General features: G+C 40.5%; 1 protein-coding gene across 1 annotated transcript in view; it reads left to right on the top strand.

Annotated features, from left to right (window-relative positions):
- The first annotated feature begins 132 nt into the window (after window positions 1-132).
- LOC137277905 (sorting nexin-17-like) overlaps window positions 133-20,235 on the top strand; it is a 30,740-nt gene continuing 10,637 nt past the window's right edge. The window contains exons 1-13 of the mRNA XM_067809905.1: window positions 133-309; window positions 2,486-2,560; window positions 2,911-3,028; window positions 3,326-3,390; window positions 3,889-3,999; window positions 5,163-5,253; window positions 5,478-5,568; window positions 10,306-10,375; window positions 11,636-11,728; window positions 12,476-12,676; window positions 13,776-13,889; window positions 16,064-16,141; window positions 17,153-17,239. Of these exons, the coding sequence (XP_067666006.1) occupies window positions 250-309; window positions 2,486-2,560; window positions 2,911-3,028; window positions 3,326-3,390; window positions 3,889-3,999; window positions 5,163-5,253; window positions 5,478-5,568; window positions 10,306-10,375; window positions 11,636-11,728; window positions 12,476-12,676; window positions 13,776-13,889; window positions 16,064-16,141; window positions 17,153-17,239 (1,254 nt within the window). The 5' untranslated portion in view covers window positions 133-249. The remainder of the gene's footprint in view (window positions 310-2,485; window positions 2,561-2,910; window positions 3,029-3,325; window positions 3,391-3,888; window positions 4,000-5,162; window positions 5,254-5,477; window positions 5,569-10,305; window positions 10,376-11,635; window positions 11,729-12,475; window positions 12,677-13,775; window positions 13,890-16,063; window positions 16,142-17,152; window positions 17,240-20,235) is intronic.

Raw genomic sequence — 20,235 nt, 5'->3', positions numbered from 1 at the left:
TGCAAACAAATACAACTATGTATAATGTTTCATCATATTCATCAAAATGTAGTCATGTCTAGATATGATCTGTACTTTCATATCTATTTACGGATAAATATCTGTGTTTATTTACAATCTAAGGTCACGTGATCGACTATTACAAAATGGCAGAAGGGGAGTGATCGCTTCCTCTCCCAGAACGCACACAAATTTATTTGTACATGTTGTGCTTTCACTTTAACTAGGGAAATACATTGGACCGAAAAGATGCATTTTTCAATACCGGACACACAAGAATGCAAGGATGACAGTGGATCTACCTTTACAGTTAGTTTTGTATTGTGGTTTATCGCATATTGCCTTGGGCTGAAGTTTTTACGAGTTGACAGCATACCGATGATGACATTTGACGGGAAAGGTTTAAAAATGTTTGCGCATCCGCTTTCCTCCGAATTACACGCCGAAGTTAAAATTATTATCCAGATATGATTTTGTCAGTTTCTCTCGTTCTGAAATAACGTTGATGCAGTCAGTGCAAGTAAAATATTTGATTGCTCCTGACTTGTTCGTTAATTGCATCATGTAATTTATTTGGTCTACTGTGAATTATGGTGATGCACAATTAAAGGTAACAACAGTTTTAGGGATCCTCAGTATGGATGATTTAGAGAACAGGAAGTTGATTTTAGAGTATTACAACAAGGACATCAGATCAGCTAAACTGATTTCAAGTAGTACAGGCATCCCTTTGTCCACTGTTTATCATGTTTTGAAAAATGTGGCAAATGGATATGGCACTGAGCACCAGGGAGGTGCAGGTAGGCCCAGACAAAAAAATAATTTACAATCTATAAAACTTCAATAATTCCTGGTCATTCTCTACACTTGATGGATCAAGCAGTCGTCATTTTAAGAAAAACAAGCATTCATAAGATGAGAATTGTGTGTATTATTATTGTAGCCAATATTTGTAAGTACTGTGAGAGTAGGAAATGAGAGTATATATAGTTACTGACTACATAGTCCACAAAACAAATTGACATCACATTTTCTGTGCATATGAATAGGTGATGATTGCAAATGACCTCGGAAAACAGACAAGTGCATTTTCAGTCTGCTGAAGCAATGAATATGTTAACAGTGCTTAAAGGTCACATGCAACGTAAAACACAACTTTGCAGATTCTCGTACCTTTCGGTATGCACTTACCGAAACAAATCATAAAAAGTGCCAATTCAACCTATAAAGTTGAAAAAAACGTGATGAAAAAAAAGCCCGCGAAATCGGAGTTCAAACGTTTCACTAAATTCCCCCCAGCGCTGGGGGGAAAACTGGTTTCAACAGCTGTGCTGCGTCCATAACGCATGCGCAGTGAATAGGTTCGCGGAGCTTGAAACAGTATGCATGACCAGTGTCTGAGGTCGTGAGCAGTAGTCTAATCTTGGTTGTGTACACAAACAAGTAAATAATCTACTCGTTACGTAAAACAACTTGTTGATTGTGGTAAGCAGTCTCTGTCACAGAGAACGCTCAATGTCTGGTTTATTCACACCTATATGTCTGTCTGCCTGTCTGCTAAAGACAACATGCAATACACAGCTTCAATCATTGACCACATGCAATTTGAACTTAACACCTATCAGACTATACAGCATAAAGAAAATATGTTGATTTATGACTCGTGCACCCGAGTCCCGTGACTGCCACATTATGTAATTAGGCACGTGTGATACACATCACATGTTTTTATGTCTGTGGGTTGCAAACAAACTACATTCATTTTTTTCGGATGACTGGATCTGATGGAAACTGGTGCAAACTCTTGTCATTTTCAAGTCCTGCTTTGTACTTGAGCGAATGCCAGATTCCAGCCACGCAGTAGTTTACCATCTCTACTGACATGATTCTTTATTGGATCGAGCGCAAATTCAGAGAAAATGTATTTTCCACACCCAACATCTCTATATACACTCTTCATGGATAACGACTTCTTTTAGTGTATATGATTTTGTTTGACAACAGTATATGAATCCATACTGCAACGACGCATCAAGTACACAAAAAGAAGTTGTTATCCATAAAGAATCTTACTTTCTTGTGACTGGCTATACTTTTAAAATGCCCATCAAACAGATCATCTTTCTGTACACACAATGAACCCTCAGCATATCAGTAAATGAAACAGCCAATCGGAAGCCGTCGTTACACTTGAGTGCATATCCACCCGCTATGACTGGGTTCGGTCTCCCGAGGGCTTCGTTTCGGGGGAAGTAAGCCCAAGTACAAAATATTGCACTTTTGAATCGTGATTGTACGCTTATAATTGTGTTTATTTGTTTTTTTAAAAGCAGCAATGTATATTATATGTCATGAATAAGTGATAAATGTGTTTTAATTATGTTTGATTTTTTGGTTGCATTTGACCTTTAAGTTATACAGAATAAAATCATGTATGTCCGATATATAGTCCCATGCATTTATTGAAATACTTTTCCATTCGCAGTCTTACAACATGTATATCAATGGTGTGTTCCACTGTTCTGTGAGATTCCGACAACTACATCAGTTTCATGAACAGGTATGTACTTTTTATTTCAACAGGAAAGTTATATTGATACAGTGCTGTGGCAACTGTACTTGACTCAACACTTGTTTTAGGTCTGCTGGGCTGCTTTAATTTTGGGGGGAATTGGGGGCAAAATACATTCCGTAGTGTTGGTGGCTGATTACATATCATTGTGCAGTGATCTTTCTCAAGGTGTTGCATTTGACCACTGGTTTATCTGTGTACACAAGTTGCCACAATATAGCTGTAACATTGCTGATTTCAATCATGAAATAATATTGCAGATTTGCAATAAAAAAAATAACTCGTGCTGAATTTATTACTGAGTAATGAGTGTAATGAAGTCTTGTTTTCTTTTCCAGCTGAAGAAAGAATTTGGTGCTTCATCTCTTCCTCCATTCCCTCCAAAGAAGTTCCTCCCCCTAGGTCCTCCTCAAGTGGAAGAGAGAAGGAACATGCTGGAACACTATGTCCAGTTGGGTGAGTAATTGGATTGATTGCCAGGTTGCCGTGTTTGTGGTCATGGTACATGGATGAATTACCCTTCAACAACAACAACAACAAAAAGATGATGTTGCTGAATTTAACAATGCAATGCATCCTATGCTGGATGTAGAGGGGACTAGGGTACCTGACTTTATAATGACCTTAACCAGCCCCAACCAGGACCACCCAACCCCTGCCGGGATCACCCAGCCCCTCTCTCATGCTGTTGTTAGTTATTTGTCCATGCTTTTGTGAATAGTTTAATACAGACTTGTTGATTTTCTGTTGCAGTGAGTCAAGATACAGAGATCGCAAATAGTGAACGCTTCAATGGATTCCTTCTCAGTGCACAACAGGTATATGTCTGAATACAGTCATACTTAACCCTATTACTGTTTTACTCAAGACTTGCCAAATATTATTGACTTACATGGGCTGTATTTAGGGTATTTGTTTCTAGACTGTATGACTGACTCTGCACACCTCCCTAAGCTGTCAGTAAATTTGAGTCAAGGTATCACACTCACTTTATTACTTCATGTTTGTTTGTTTTTGAAAGTAACAATTCTCCATGTTCCATGTGGTGTAGCCAGTAAGTGGCTGTTCTATAAATCAGATTGTATTGCATGACTGGAAAATTATGACTTATTCTAGTATTATTCATATGTACTAATAACATAATTTTCGATTTCCACTGCATCCTGTGTGTTGTGAATCACGAGACCCTTGTATCTAATGTGCTGTAAATTAGGACACACTTGTATCTAGCATGTTGTGAAACAGGACACCCTTCTGTCATGCATGGTTTGATACATGACACCCTTGTATCCAAGATGTTCCTTTCGGTGTTACAGGAGACACAGAAAGAGGAAGCAGAGAGAGTCACGCTGGATGTGTTCCTGATGAATGGTCACAAGATAGTGGTCAACATCCTCTCAACTGACCAGACTGAGGATGTTCTGGAGGTAGGACACTGCTGATAAGTATACAGAGCTGATAAGCTCCCTATACTCAGTATATGCTGTGTGCACAGTTATTACCTCAGTCAGTGCTCTCATTTGTCATTCCCAGCTTCCTGAGGAGTATGCAACAAATGCTGCTTTGTCGGGTACTAGGAGGCTAACTGATCTCACCAAACAGTACTTTTTATATGTTTGGAGAAAAGAACAACATTTCAAACAATTTCAACTACATAAGTAGACCCCATATGTGTATCAGTTTAGAAGAAAGACAGAAAGTTGAGAAACCCTAGAAACTCTCAATAGTCAAACTGCTGAATGTAATCAATTATCTCCTCTAAGGGCATTGCACAATCTGCATAGTCTGTTGAGTCATAGGCCTGTGTATAGTGTTTCTTGGTGGTATATAGGAATCCTTATGTATGTTAATAGCACTATGTCTTTGGTCAAAATTTTAGCCTTGAATTTCATTGAAATGTTTTATCTGTAATGTCTGTTGCTTCATCAGACCTTTCGTCCACTAATTTGCATGTAAGTGGATGAGTGAGTATGGTTTATCACCACTTTTAGCAATATTTTAGCAATATCACAGCAAAGGTCACCAGACATGGGCGTCACACATTATACCCATATAATATGAAAGACGCCATTAAGCAGTCGTAAGGATAACATGACAAAATGGGTGTTAAAGTAGAACATAAATGCAGCAAACTGCTGTGGGTTGCATGTTTAGTCTCGGACTTGAATCATTTGAACATGTGATAAGTGAATTTTTCATTTTTTTCGTGCATTACTTTTATTGTTTCTGTATCTCAAACTGTGCACAGGTTCTCTGAAAGAGGCCAAGGAGTTCTAGCATATATTTTTTTAAAAATTGTCAGACCTATCAATGTGTCTGTATGATTTCCCCCAAATCTGAGTCGCACTGCGAACAAACCTTTGCAGCTGCAACCGCTATCTTTGTTGACACTGGCAAGTTCAGTAGTAATGGCAGCACAGCCGATTGGCTACTGTGAGAATGTGGAGTCAGCAAAGGGAGGTAATTAAATTTTCGGACCAAACCGTAGATGCATCCAAGGTATAGTGGAGATTCATCGGAATGTGTACCTGGGGATATCGAGGATGCATTCTCTGTTGTTTTCTTATGTTGATAATATTATCTTTTTCAGAAAGTTGCATCACAAATCGAAATACCTGATCAATATGTGTACTATTTTGGAATATTTCTTGTGAGGAAAGAAGAAGGGGGAGACAACTCAAGTAAGTTCTCTCAAGCCAGTCATACAGAATGGTATTCATAGCTCTTGGTTCAGGAGCGCTACAGTTATATATTATGCATTTGATAGCTTTGTTTGTGTTACACTGTTCCTGATGTGTTACTTCAGTATATCATATCTGTTTATCAGTGTTTGCTATGTTTAATAAGAATCTGTTATTTTTGTGTAAATGTTGTTATTCATGTTTGCATATTTTGTGTATTTCAGTTGTAAGAAAGTTCCAAGATTTTGAATCACCCTACATTTCCTTAAAGGCAGCTAATAAGGAAGGAATCCATCGAATTGTTCTTAGAAAAAGGTGAGTCTCAGATTTGTAGAGAAAGGACCTTGATGTCATTTTGTACCGAAAACTGATTTTCTGTTTTAACTTATCAAAACATTGACAATGATTCACCTGTGCTTGCAAGTCCATATTTTGGTATATAGGTCACCAAAAAATGAATTGATCTCAGTTTTGTACAATTTTTATGAAAGTGTGTGTAGCTACAAACCTGAGGTCCGTGTGGCAAGTACTTCATTCAGTGTTGTACTAGGGGTACAGATACAGGTAATGAAGGTGACAGAATTGTATCTCTGGGACACAGTCAGGGAGATCGTAAGCTTATGACATGTTTTTCAACATATTATCACAGACCTACAGATTTTGTAGATTTTTAAACTTATCCTATCTCATGTTATGCATCTCTCTTCCTCTCTTCGACCCAGTGTGGAAACGTGCTGTCAGCTAAGTTGAATTAGATCTTATTGGCCTCTGACCACCCAACCTCTGTACCTGCAATAGACGCAGCCGATCACGTGACGTCCTCTACTTGTCATTCTCTTTCTTGTCGCACCACAGGCTGGACGTGTTGTTTTGCAAGAGAATTGATAGCTTGATTTAGTGATTGACGATGGGTTTTTCTATAGAGAAGAATACTTCTATAAAACGCAAGTGTTGTGGTGAATGTTACTGCAACTTTTCGTCGGCAGATCTGCACAATTCTTGTGTCGACTGTATTGGCTTGTGTGAGAGGTCATCTAGAAGTAGTTTGTGTATGGGATTAGATGACTATGAATTTGATCTGTATGGACGGATGAATGAGAGGAGGACGTCAGCTAGAGTTAGGCGCAGAGCAGAAGATGGTGCTTCAGCGCCTAAGAAGTTGAAAAAAGACCGTCCTAAGTTGGTGGCACAGCGTTCTGCATCTAGGTCGGCAGATGAAGACTTTTTACAGGAGGCATCAGAATCTTATCGTAGTGAGGATTTCAGGCAGTTATTTCGCCTGTCGACTTCGGGGAGGTTTAAGGGACGCAAGCATAGTTTCGTCACCACCACGTATGGCAGTGCTTTCTCAACCACCAGTTGTTTCCCGTCTGATGTCCCTCGTTACAATTCCGGATCACTCGTCGATTCAGCAGATGGATTTTGGCACCCTTGAACATGGTACTCAAGACTTCTGTGGGAGCAGGCATGACACTGCAACATGCTTCTACTCACCAACAAGCTTATATCAGGGCAGCGATGGGTTTGATACAGGAACAATTCAACTGCATTTTGGAGTTGATTGCACATTTCCTTTCATACTTGACAGCCTTGCACAGGAGGGGTCCGTTGCAGTTATCGTCGTGGGTGGACAGATTCCGTCAACCATGGCCGGGCAGGATGCTCTTCAACAACGCTATTAGGGAAGTGGCTAGCAAGGTGAGCCAAGATGCGCACGTGCAGGTGTCTGTGGAGCTGTTGAAGTACCAGAGATTGTAGATGTAGGAGACTGCAAAACAGTCCAATCCGGATTTGCGTGTGAATGTCAATTCATCCTTTCGAGGCAGAGGTAACGGGCTGTACAAATCGACAGAGGCGATCAGGTGATGCACCTAGACCCAACGGGGGATCTGGCCAGGCTGACTCCAGGAAGACAGCCGAGAGTGACTCATGGACATCAGAGCTAGACTGGTTCTTCTGTACCCATCTAGCCTTCTCTCGTGGGAGGAAGATTGGGGATTTATGTGGCGAATTGGACGTTTTTAGAAGATCCTTTCGTGATGTCCATTCTGTCCAACGGATATCAGTTGCCGATTGTGGGGAAGTCTCCCAGCCTCCCTTGACCAGGTCACCGGTGCAAAGGTCTTACCCGACTCAACAGTTACAAGTGTAGCGAGTCACCATAGACACCTTACTGGAGAAGTGGGCGATAGAGTCCTTAGGGCCAGTGCTGGTGGATCCAGGGTTTTATTACCCTATTTTTCTGGTTCCGAAGAAAGACTCAGACAAGCTGAGACGAATATTCAACATGAAGGTGTTCAACAATAAGTACCTACAGACCCCTTCTCACTTTCGAATGGTGCCTGTAGCGTTACTCAAGACTATGATCAAACCGGGAGATTTTATGGTCAATTTGGATTTGCCCGACACATCAGAACTTTCTGTGATTCGTGTTCCAGGTTATTCACTACCAATAGCTTGTGCTCCTGTTTGGAATTTCTTCAGCCCCGTGGCTATTCACATGGATCACGAGACCGATCACCAAATTTCTGCAAGAATCGAACGTTTGCGGTGGAGTTTGTTTAGAGCCATTGGTGTGGTTTCACCACCTGTATGTGGATGCGTCTCTACATGGGTGGGGAGCTCACCTTCTCGATCAGCAAGTGGTAGGGCAGTGGTTTGCGCGTGCCACATCAATGTTGAGGAACTCAGGGCAGTAATTTTGGCGATCACTCATTGGCAAGAGCAACTAAGAGGTTTGCCTCAGATGGCAAGGTTGGACAATGGTACATCAATTGGATGGGATCGACGGGGTCGACCCAACTTCTGAGGTGGACTCAACAGTTTTTCAACCTGGTAGACTCATTAAGCATAGCAGTTCGAGCCAGTCACATTCCAGAGGTAAATAATGTCATCGCGGACTCTTTGTCACGTCAATGGAATGGAAGCTGCATCCAGAGGTGTTCAGGGCTGTTTGCCTCCCGCTGATGGAGCCGACTATAGACCTATTTGCCACCAGATTCAATCATCAGCTGCCACTGTTTGTGTCTCCGATTCCGAATCTGTTAGTCTGGGGACTAGACGCCTTTGCAATTCCGTGGGGCGGTTTCAACGCTTGGCTGTTGGCCAACAAGGAGTTGGTTTGTAGATCTTCGTGAGCTAGTCAATCCAGATCCAGTGCGGTCAGATTGACTGGTGCATCCGCACTCCGATCAACTACACTGGTCTCCACTAACGCTCCATCTGCACTTTTGGTGCATTTGCATCAGTCATTAACAGATAAGAGTTATTCTAAACATGTCGTTATTGCCATCACTACAGCGCATCGTACTTCCATGAGGTTGCTTTATGATGACTAGTGGAAGAATTTCGAGTCTACAAGGATGTCTACCTACAGTCTACTAGGAAGTTGAAGGGTGCTACGTTATCTACCTACTTAGCCGCACTTAACACAGTTATTGCAGCGGCGTTGGGAGTAAAGTTGTGTACTGTCCCTGAGCTCCAATCTCTGTTGAGATCGTATAAATTGGTGGATCAATCACAGAAGTTATCGTACATCAAATGAATATGAACCATTGACTGGGAAAGATTTTGAGCATGTCACTTTCAAGACCTTTCTTCCTTCTGGCCTTGGCTACAGCTGTTCTTATATCTGAGTTACATGCATTGGATGTTTTGCGGGTATGCTTTGAAAGGTTCCGACATGCTAGAGAGTTCCTAGGCTTAAGGTGGGATTTTCTTGCCAAGAACCAGTTTCTGGGACAGCCGGATCGTACCTTCAGTATCCCTCCGCTGTCATCTATCCTGTGTCTAGAAGACACTGAAGATTTATTCTTGTACCCAGTTCGGGCATTGAGGATTTACTGGTGTACTGTCATACCCATGGCTGGATATACTGTGCAGGCAGTCTTGTGCACATGCAGAGATGATCGACACTCCGTTTATTGACCTCTACTCTCTGAGCAATCACGTCAGTGAAACGTTGAATTCCAATTACCTAACGGTTTTCGAAGCGTTCGCTCCTAGGTCCTTTCTCACCCTGGTAAGTAGGGAGATTGGTACCGAACATTAAACTAGTTGAGCATCCGGGCTACTTCTCCTTTCACCACCGTCCAGCAGGTGTCTGTGGTGGTTAGTTTTGAGGCAGGGACGTGCCAGATCACTTGGGTCTCCTGATAAATTGTGGGGCAGCGGCGTTAATTCCTTGCCAAACTGTGTCCTTTTGCTTAGCAAAAGTTGCGACTGAAACCACATTTACTTGGGAGTGCCCACTCCCTAAATTTTTTGTGCCGTGTAAGCCAAGGGGTTACCGAAGCAACCCATCACAAGTATGGAGTAGCATATTGGGAGTTTGTGCTACTCTTGGTCCCCTTGTGGAATGCATCCTCGCCTGTACAGTGTGTCAGAGGGCAATCTGCGGCCCTTCGGCCAACTGTGGGATAATGCATAACGTGAGATGGGATAAGTTAAAAATTTGGAAATTTTAACTATAAATTGTTTATTTATGTACTTATCCTATCTCACGCAATGGATGCCCACCCTTCCTTCCCCGCATCACAGATTACTTGGAGCTCCAAGAAGAGAAATACAAGTAAGAAGACGTCACGTGATCAGCTGCGCACACAATATGATTGACTGGCGTCTATTGTAGGGGCAGAGGTTGGGTGGTCAGAGGCCAAGAAGGTTTGATTCAACTTAGGTGACAGCACGTTTCCACTCTGGGTTGAAGAGAGGAAGAGAGATGCATAACGTGAGATAGGATAAATATATAAATAAATAATTTATAGTTAAGTTTTCCTATTTGTGGTTCGTGACCCAGGAACTTAACATGGTTTTGAAACATGGAAGACTGACCTTGTTTATATTTTCTCAGCACAATATCCATGCTCATGTTTCTGAGATCTGCGTAATTTCAGGCTTACTTCTCACATTAAGTGGGTGGTGGGGTTAAGACTCAGGTTCAGTATCCCACATGGATATATGTGAAGCCCTCCCTCCCTCACTCACTGTGATGAAACCAGAATGATGCTCAAAGCATCATTGATCCCAAATGTGCTTGTTGATGTGTTGCAGTTTCTGGGACTCCTCCTTCGACGATGACCTCCTGGATAACAAGATCACCATGAACCTTTTGTACGTCCAGGTGAGTGGCAATTCTTGTCTGATCAACTGTTCTGGATATCAACCACATTGATATGCGAACCATCAACTCTTGTCTGGACTCATAAAGCATTACTTTATATGACTTTGTATTGGTAAATAAACTCACTAATTTATCCGTTTTGAGATATGTATTGCGATGTTGAAAGTGAGTGACATGCAGATCCTATTCCCAACATACTTGGCCTTAAATATAAGTGTTATTGTTCTGATAACAGGGATCTCATTATCACAATGGTAGTCAGCTTTGCCCAAAAATATATAAAAGCCTGAACATTTGTCCTATGTCTGTGCAAGGAATGTTTTGGCTACATGTTTTGTCAACATTGCCTTGGCATAATTTGCAATAGTGTTATATTGACTGTTGCTAACTGACCTTTCTTGACCAGACAGTGTTTTACTAGACTCAGGCACTGAACTGTTAGCTCACGTTTTAGACTGGTAGGCTGCAGTGTGGAATACAGTGAAACCTATGTAAACTGGCACCGCACAGGACTGAGGTAAAATGCTGGTTTAGACAGGGTGCCGGATTAGACAGTGATGATTATTTTCCAACATGGCTGCCATATACGCTTATCAATCTCTTTATCTCTATAATGCCTTTGCTGTTTGCTAATTGTGCATCAACTTAAAACAGTGTTGATGACAGATGAAATGGATTAAGGGACCTTGATTGGACTGCTTATACCCGTGGTGGTTTAGAGTGTTTGATTCACCATGAGTCAATCTTTACTTCATGTTTACCTAGCATACAAAGATCATGTATTGCATTGTGAGTCCTTGATTGGTCTGCTCCTACCCATGCCGGTTTACACAGTGTTAATTATAGTTGAAAGTGCTTGTTGGGGCTGGAAAGTAATACTGGAATATGACACTGACAGGTGCCAGATCAGACAGTGTTTTAATGATCATAATATCGTTGTAAAGTGGCAGGACCAAAATTTTATGTTGGCTTTGACAGTATGCTGGATTAGACAGTGCAGGTTTCACGATACTTCAAAGAGGTAACTTTAGAGAAACAGGTGGTCAGGTTCTGTGACTTGGCATGGATTGTTCCTCATGCACTTAATCGCTTGCTAGCCTCTTCCAGAGTTAAATATTCAAATTATTTGAATAGAGTTGTTGTTTATGGGCGAGAGTGATTTAGCTGTAACTACAACATTCACTCACACAAACACATTAGGTAGATTTGTGTGTCTATGCAATTGTCAAATGCCATGCCCACCAAATATTTGTTTCGCAGACTGTGAGTGACATTGAACGCCAGTGGATACTTGCCACCAAAGACCAACTGAAGCATCTTGCCACGCTCAACCAGAAAGGGTCCAAGAAGGAGGTAGGACGTTTTCAAATGTGTCATTTATTTCTGTTGTTTCTGTTATTTCTGTGAATGTCTCCAACAGAGTTCTCTTTCAATAAAACTTGTGCAATCATCAATTCAGATGTTCCAAGCAGCTAAGGGAGCATGTTTCTGGTGTGAGGATACACAGTCCATGCTGTAATACTTGTTTCGTAGGACGTGCTTTAATATACAATACATGTAATGTATGAACTGTTTGTCAGTCTCATTGCAACATTTTAATGACTGTTAACGCCTTGAGCATACCAAGTATGTGGATACAGGCAAAAATAGCCATTATTATTATATACAGACATCTAGTAGTCCAACTTACTGGTAACTATAATAATTCTAGGGTACTTCAGCAAGGGTGTGAACTATCACAGTCGGTGATAGTCAGTTAAATCCCTTGACGTGGGAAGCTGGGTCTTTCCATCACATGTAACACTATGCATATGTCATTGTCCTTACCTCATGGTGCAGTGTCTCTATATCATGCCTTGTGACAAAGATGTCCTGCCATGATAGATATATGATTCCTTCTTGACACTTATTGTGCATCATTGTTGTTTATTCAGTTGTTACTCAAGCCAGTAACAGTTGTAATGACCTAGTCGTTGTTATCGGATATCAATGAATATCAATGGAGATGTGAAACTTTGAAGCAAATTTATTGTCAAGGTGTCTGCACCCAGTTTACCATGAAATGATAGCTAGACTGTAGAGGCTTGTACATTGTTTCAGTACTTGCGCTTAGCGCGAACGCTCAAGTACTACAACTACATCCAGTTCCGGCCATGCACTACCGACTACCCAAACCCTAACTCCCGTGTCCTCATCGCAGCAGGGAACAAGGAGCTCAACTTCCGTGTACAGGTCGACAATCAAATGAAAGAAGGCAGCTTTAAAATTACTCGAATGAAGTGTTGGCGAATTACAACAACGGTAAGCAAGATTCAGTCCCATTTAGTTTCTTGTTTCGCTCATTGTGGCACAAGGTAGGAAGCATGATAATAAAAGGAAAGGTTCTATATGATTTGAGCATGTTGAGCAGTGTACTAAAATGTTTTTGCACTGAAATTGTAACAGTTATTTGAAGCAAAATTATATGAAAAAACATTGAAGGAAAGTTTAAATGTAATCATGACGTTATTCTTATTACAGAACCGAGATACGAAAATGTACATTTACATGTAATATGTAAAGAAGTGAACACAGTTTGACCGTGTTTACCATTATTGCATAATTTGCAAGAGAACATATTAACCATGTTACCTGTTCATAAGTACTGATAAATACTACCTTACTTTTAATGGGAATATTTATCACTTTCCTGGTTGGGTTAAAGCCTTAGCTTGTCACCCATTTCTGGTGTGTGGCAGTGGGGTAGCCTAATGGTTAAAGCCTTAGCTTGTCACCCATTTCTGGTGTGTGGCAGTGGGGTAGCCTAATGGTTAAAGCCTTAGCTTGTCACCCATTTCTGGTGTGTGGCAGTGGGGTAGCCTAATGGTTAAAGCCTTAGCTTGTCACCCATTTCTGGAGTGTGGCAGTGGGGTAGCCTAATGGTTAAAGCCTTAGCTTGTCACCCATTTCTGGTGTGTGGCAGTGGGGTAGCCTAATGGTTAAAGCCTTAGCTTGTCACCCATTTCTGGTGTGTGGCAGTGGGGTAGCCTAATGGTTAAAGCCTTAGCTTGTCACCCATTTCTGGTGTGTGGCAGTGGGGTAGCCTAATGGTTAAAGCCTTAGCTTGTCACCCATTTCTGGTGTGTGGCAGTGGGGTAGCCTAATGGTTAAAGCCTTAGCTTGTCACCCATTTCTGGTGTTACCCACTGTGATATTGCTAAACGCAGCATATGAACATATTCACTCTCACATTCATTTCTGGTGTCTCTTATAAGGAGATTTGTTTGCATATTGCTTAGTTTGGCCTTAAATCCATCTCACTCGTATATTACCATGTGTTTTTGTAGAATTACTTACATGATTGTCCCTAAGTAAAGTTGATTTAGCTGCTTAGTAACAATACACTGTGTTTGGATAATAGTTTCCTGATGACCAAGAGGAAGGATCCAAGGACTCAAAGCCAAACCTGGAGTTGTCATTTGAATACCTGATGGCCAGGGACTCCTTGAAGTGGATTACCATTACAAGTGAACAGGTACTGTAAAATCATTTATTTTCGCGCAGCTTAATTTTCGCGGAAACAGAAAAATTGACTAATTTGAGCGGTTTAGTTTTCGCGCATCATCAAAGTACAGAAATCACGAGAGTATAACACAGGTAACTGTAAACTGTAAAGAAAACACTGACCCTAGCTGTCGTCCTGTCACCTGCCTAATTAGCTGGGGAAACATGGGCCTTCCGCTACAATGAGACACTCAATGGAGCACTGAAGAATCCATGTTGAGATTTGTGTAAGAAATCATTGACCCATATGTGACCTCGACCCGTGACGCGCTCGGCCAATCAGCTACTCAGAAAGCTCTGTGCATGTGTACCAGTATTGTCAAACCACTACATGCACAATGGATTATCCAGACCTATGACAACATATCCAAGAAGAAGGATTTAATCCAAAGCGGATTCCGCCAAGCTGGACTTTTGGACTAATTCACTAGTAGCAGGTGACCTGACATTTTTAATTTAGTAAAGTCGTGAGTATCGTGTCAATCAGAGACACTGAAAATGACATGTGTTGAATCAACTATTTAATTTGTTTTTATGTATCTTTTTGTTTTACTGAGTCATGAATGAATGAAGTGTACTTGTAGTCAAATTACTAGCAATACAAAACTAAAACTCAAAGCTCTTTGTTTGTTTTTATTTCCACAATTTATCATAATTATTCGCGGAGGTTTTATTTTTGCGGATAATTTTTTTGAGCGAAAAGCGCGAAAATTAACCCCCCGAGAATAATAATGATTTTACAGTATGTTGATACACGTAAGTTGGACCCCTGTTGGTCTTGCTACATTGCCGCTGGGTGGATAGCCAGCCTTACTTTAATGTAGCATCTCGCTGAATGCAAGAATCACTTTGCATGGTATAAGTACTCTGGAAATATTTAGACACAACAGTTTGTTTAGGGGCAGGAGTCTGTGACTGCAAGATGATGGGTCGTGATGCCAGTGTTATAGCAAGCCCTTGATGATACAGAGACAGAACTTCATCCTTCATCTCTGACTCCATATATTTGAGGGTTCAGTTTTGTGATCATGTCACTAGAGATTGTATAAGGCTTAAATAAAAGAAGTGAAATGTTTCTCAGGCATCGGCACATCGCTTTTATTTGTGCATGTAACAAATTTTTATTTTATTGCCAGTTAGAAATTTTTTTTTGTTTTGGCCATGTCCTGATATCCATTTGTCCACTATAAGAATTAGCTGTATGTAAGAATGAGTGTGACTAAATCTACAACTCCTTAACACGTGCTAAGCTTCCCAAACTGTATTTCTGAGAGAACAAAATAAAAGTGTGTTCCTCCCAAGTCACTTTTTAAAAAAGTCATACCGCTCTCGTCACATGTGTGCCTGAGAAACATTTAATTTTTTTAAGCATCCTAAAGTGCTATGTTTTCATATATATCTATTGCAAGTGAACAGTTTGTATAAGTGTTTATTATGAAATTTAGAACAATGATTGTACAATCTTGAACATTTATTTCTTTTTATAAATATCATGATTAATGACTTTCTGAAAACACTCTTAAGTTCACATCCAGAAATATACATATGTTACAAAATGTTACATTGTTTGGGGTGTAACAGCATTTGAACATGGTCCATTCTATCCCATTGGATATTATCTCACATATACAGTCTTGTAAGGACAGGGGGATATCTTAATGATCAAAGCATTTGCTTGTCACAAAGAAAACCCAGGTTTGATTCCCAAAATGAGTACTCTGTGAGAAGTTTGACATTCCTACTGATATAATGCTGTAATTTTGCTAAAAGCAGTGTAAAACCCCACTCTCTCACTCACTTGTGACAAGTGTGCTTGTTGTAAGAGGCGACTAACGGGATTGGGTGGTCAGACTCGCTGACTTGGTTGACACATGTCATCAGTTCCCACTTGCGCAGATCGATGCTCATGTTGTTGGTCACTGGATTGTCTGGTCCAGACTCAGTTATTTACAGACTGCCACCATATAGCTGCAGCATTGCTGAGTGCGGCGTAAAACTAAACTCACTCGCTCATTCACTCACTCACTCACTCACTTGTGACAAGAGTCCATCGCAACATAGTGAGATTATTTGTGGAAGGTTACATTCAGCAGGAAGAAGGATGCTGGTTGATCATGGTCGTGATGAGGATAGTGTTTGTTTCAGGCAATGTTGATGAGTATGAGTCTACAAGCAATGGTGGATGAACTCATCATGAAGAAACAAGGACGAAAATTTAAGAAGGTATGTTTAAGTGTTTAAGCAGTTACCATGGAACATCCCACACCAATTTATCAAAAGAAGACATCTGAACTCACTGTGTCTTTTTTTGTGATAAATATGTTGCAACTAAAACCCTACTCCTGTTGGACCCATCCTCGATATGTCCAGACTGTATGTGCCAGTAAATCTCCACTATAACCCTGGATGCCATCTACGGCTCAAGCCAATAATTTTATTACCTCCCTTTGCTGGTGCCACATTCTCACAGTAGCCAATCAGCTAAGCTGCCATTGAAACCGAACTTGCCAGTGTCAACAAAGATAGCGGTTGCAACTGTGAAGGTGTGTTTGCAGTGTGACTCAGATTTGGGGGAAATCAACAGACATATTGACAGGTCCAACATTTTAAAAAAATATGTGAAAACTGCTTCTACCTCTGCATCATTTGTGTTGCCAAATTTAATTGTTAGATAATTTAAAAAGCGGAAGTGAATTGCTGTTGGCTTGCCCGACTTCCCACCATGGACATCTGAGTGGATAAAAAGACAACCAAAGGAGGTAATAAATTCATCAGGCCGAGCTGTAGATGCATTAAGGGTATAGTGGAAATATTTATTGGAACGTATACCCTGGAGATATTGAGGATGTGTTGGACTTGATATATGGACTTTAGCCAATAGTTCCAAGCTTTACTCTAGTAAAATTCCAGTAAAATTCCATTCGGTCAAGTATACTTAGCCAATGAAATGTGTCTAGTATAAATGATGATGTATGTTTGGGTTAGTAGCTTTTGCTGCTGAGTGTATGTCTTTGTACTCCAAGCTCTGAATCTGTTGTCTGAAAAAATCTCTTGATCTGAGCAGGGGATCTTTTTCATGCAGTTCATTTGTGGTTTTCATGGTCAAGGCTTGACTAGTGAAAGTCACATGAATTTAGATAGAATATTGCTGACTGTTGCCCCATACATTCATTAAAGAACACTAAGCAAATTAAGTGATGTAGTGTCTAACTCATGTTATGTTTCACTCTGCAGCCTTCTGACCGACTGAAGAACCCATCTCGAGGTGTGATGAGGAGTGGTTTCGGTAGCAACAGACAGTCTTCTTTACCTAATGGAGAGGTAAGGTTTCTTCTTTGATAATTGTTCTGTCTAGAAAATTCAAAGGAATATACATTATTTAGATACTCTGAATTATGATGACAGCTAATATTCCTGGTAGAGCTCATGATTAATCAGAACTGGTGTGAAATAGTTATCAGTCACTGTTATTTATAACACTGTACATATGTAGAAAGCTAGACTGTCTTATGTTGAATTGGGCTTTCAGTCGCTGTTGAAGTTAATACAAGCATACTTATAATAACCTTGAATGAATACAAGAGGTACTTTTATGATAAAAAGTGCAGCAAACCAATGGCCAATATTAACTTTTCTTGGAAGCCCCATATATCTTGTTCTCGTTTTGCTTTATACATTTGTGATAAGAAATTGAGCAAGGATTCAAACTGTCAACCCTTCGCATTTGTCACTGACGCTGATGATAATTAATTAGTCCATTTATATTGGACTAGAAAGATAATGGTCACATGTTTGTCCCACCGGGTACCCATTTTGTACTGGGTACCTTGCATTCAGAACAGAGGAAATTCTCAACAAACCATTGATGCTGTTAATTGATCCAAGGTATTTTAGCATATTTATACAGCATGGGGGGCGCGTGGGTGAGCTGGCTAAAGCGCCAGGCTAGTGATCCAGCGAGGCTGAGGTGTCTGGATCGAGCCCACCTGTGACTGGGTGTGAAAAGCTTGGAGTTGAGTTTGTGTGCAGACTCTTTCCATGTTATCACAACCCCTAGTGTACAGTACACAACCCTGTGCACTTAAAAGAACCCACGAATGTGTTGATATATGACCAGATGGTGGCCACATGAATACACGCAAACACCTTGTTGTGGGTACGGCAATGTTAATTTAACTGGGACAAAGCACTCTGACTATGTGCCCCAGTCCACCCAGCTGTGAAATGAGTACCTCGATAGGTTGCATGTGACACAATAAACTCAGTGCGCCTAGCAGCAGCGAGAGTTCTATACTCCTCAAGAGTTGAGATTGATAATACACTGTGACACTGAGATTGACATCCAGTGATTGCGGGAAACAAATACCAGCGTCTTGAGCAAGTACTAGTTACATGGATATGTGCGCTGTATAAATATCCTATAATGATCCAAAGTAGATTGTTTGCCATTATTTGATTGTCACTTATTAATGATATACTGTGTATATGTGTGATGACATCTGTTTGTCATGTGACCTGCCTGTTGCCTGCTTATGTATTCATGCATGTTTCCCTTCATGCTGCCCCAGGATATAATGGAGGACAACCAAGTAATGAACATATGTATATAGATCATTTTTGATTTAATGCTTTGTACATAGCCAGTGTATTTTACTCCTTGTTATATTGACAATGAAGCACGAAACTGTTGATGTGGATAACGTAAAGAGATTGTGTCAAGTTTTTTAATTACTATGTGGTACACTTTCACAGCAGTGTTTGCTTGGAGTTAACTCCCTTTACCTTAGGGCCTGTTTTAATCAGCCCCTTCATCATTGACTTTGTGGATGGAGGTCACTCCATATTTTGATCCTTGAGATGGGATATGCAGTTTTGTGCTGACTGTTGACATACAGTATGGAGTAGAATACTCTGGCTTGCAATGGATACACTGTTTTTTGTTTGTGTTGGCATCATGTTAAGTTCATTAATAGCTCTCTGCTGTCAGCTGCTATGGTAACCACGTCAACAGCTGCTGTTATTTCCACGCTGGTGATCATACAAACCTTGAATGAATGTCATCATGCATGCAACAATGTTTGCTTACATACAGGATAAATATGATAGAAATTAAGTCATGAAGCAATGTATGCACACTGTATTTGTTTTTATTTGAAGTGTTTCTTTTACCTATTCCAATTATGAGGGAAGAGATAGGTATGTAGGTATATAATTTGGGTGCATTATTTCAACACGGTATGCTGTTTAATTTATATCTAGAACTGATATTCCACTTGGAATTGGTTGCAGAATTCATCCAAAGAAATTTATATACTTTGCTGTAAACGGCAACCGAGTTACTTGCATGCCATTGTCCCCATATGTTCATATCAACCACTGACGGTGATTAATGTCAGTGATTTATCTCTGATGACAATATACTCCTGCATGTTTTGTTTGATTGTTTGAGAAAGTTGTGTGTGGATAGTTTCATGTATATTTCTTTACTATGAATGCCAGTCAACATGGTTCAATGCTTATTGCATGGTTTGAACTGAAACTTCTGGGATGGGCACCTGTCAGCTATGTTCTTTGGCCAACTTGCTATCTGCAGATAATGTGCACAATACCACTCACCATCAGAGATTTTTAACGTTCATCGTGGTTTTGTGTCCTCATCTCAGCGATCCAAACAGTCCAAAAATGATAATGAAAAGCAAGACCGTTTGAAATGGCAAAGTCCTTATGATACTGTAATTACTGGACAATATGTAACGGGTGTAGGACCTGTGACAATTTTTATCGCTGCCGTCAGTCATGTTAAAGAATGCCGTATGCATAAACAAAACAACAATGAAATAAACATATTTATTACATCAGACTGGCATGTATAAATTACAGTTGGGGCCAGGCTGACATATATGCATGATTGATAAGAACCCTTGGGCCATCCTGACTTGGCTGGGGTCATAGATCCTTATGTAAATGTCCTTGAGTTGTTTGAGCCTGGTAAGAAGGAGAATTTTATTATGTCAGCATGACTCAGAAGAGGTAGTACATTATTCTTGATGTACAAGGAAGTTATGTCCTTGCGTTGTTGGAGTCAAATGGAAAGTATGATTTTAATAAGGACATCATGACCCTGATGAGGGAGTACATTTATCTTGGATGCTAACAGAAGTAATGGTATTGTTTTAGCTGGTCAAAAGCGAGTATTCTGTCCAGGGTTTATCATGAACTAGACCAACCCTGTAGGTTTAACTCTGGGGTAAAACGCAGGGCTAATTGATTAGGGGAGGGAATGGCGTATCCAGTGTATCCTGCTGAAATTATGCTGA

Source organism: Haliotis asinina, chromosome 3 (genome assembly GCF_037392515.1).
Source record: "Haliotis asinina isolate JCU_RB_2024 chromosome 3, JCU_Hal_asi_v2, whole genome shotgun sequence".
NCBI lineage: Eukaryota > Metazoa > Mollusca > Gastropoda > Lepetellida > Haliotidae > Haliotis > Haliotis asinina.
This window is presented reverse-complemented; position numbering and strand designations above follow the sequence as displayed.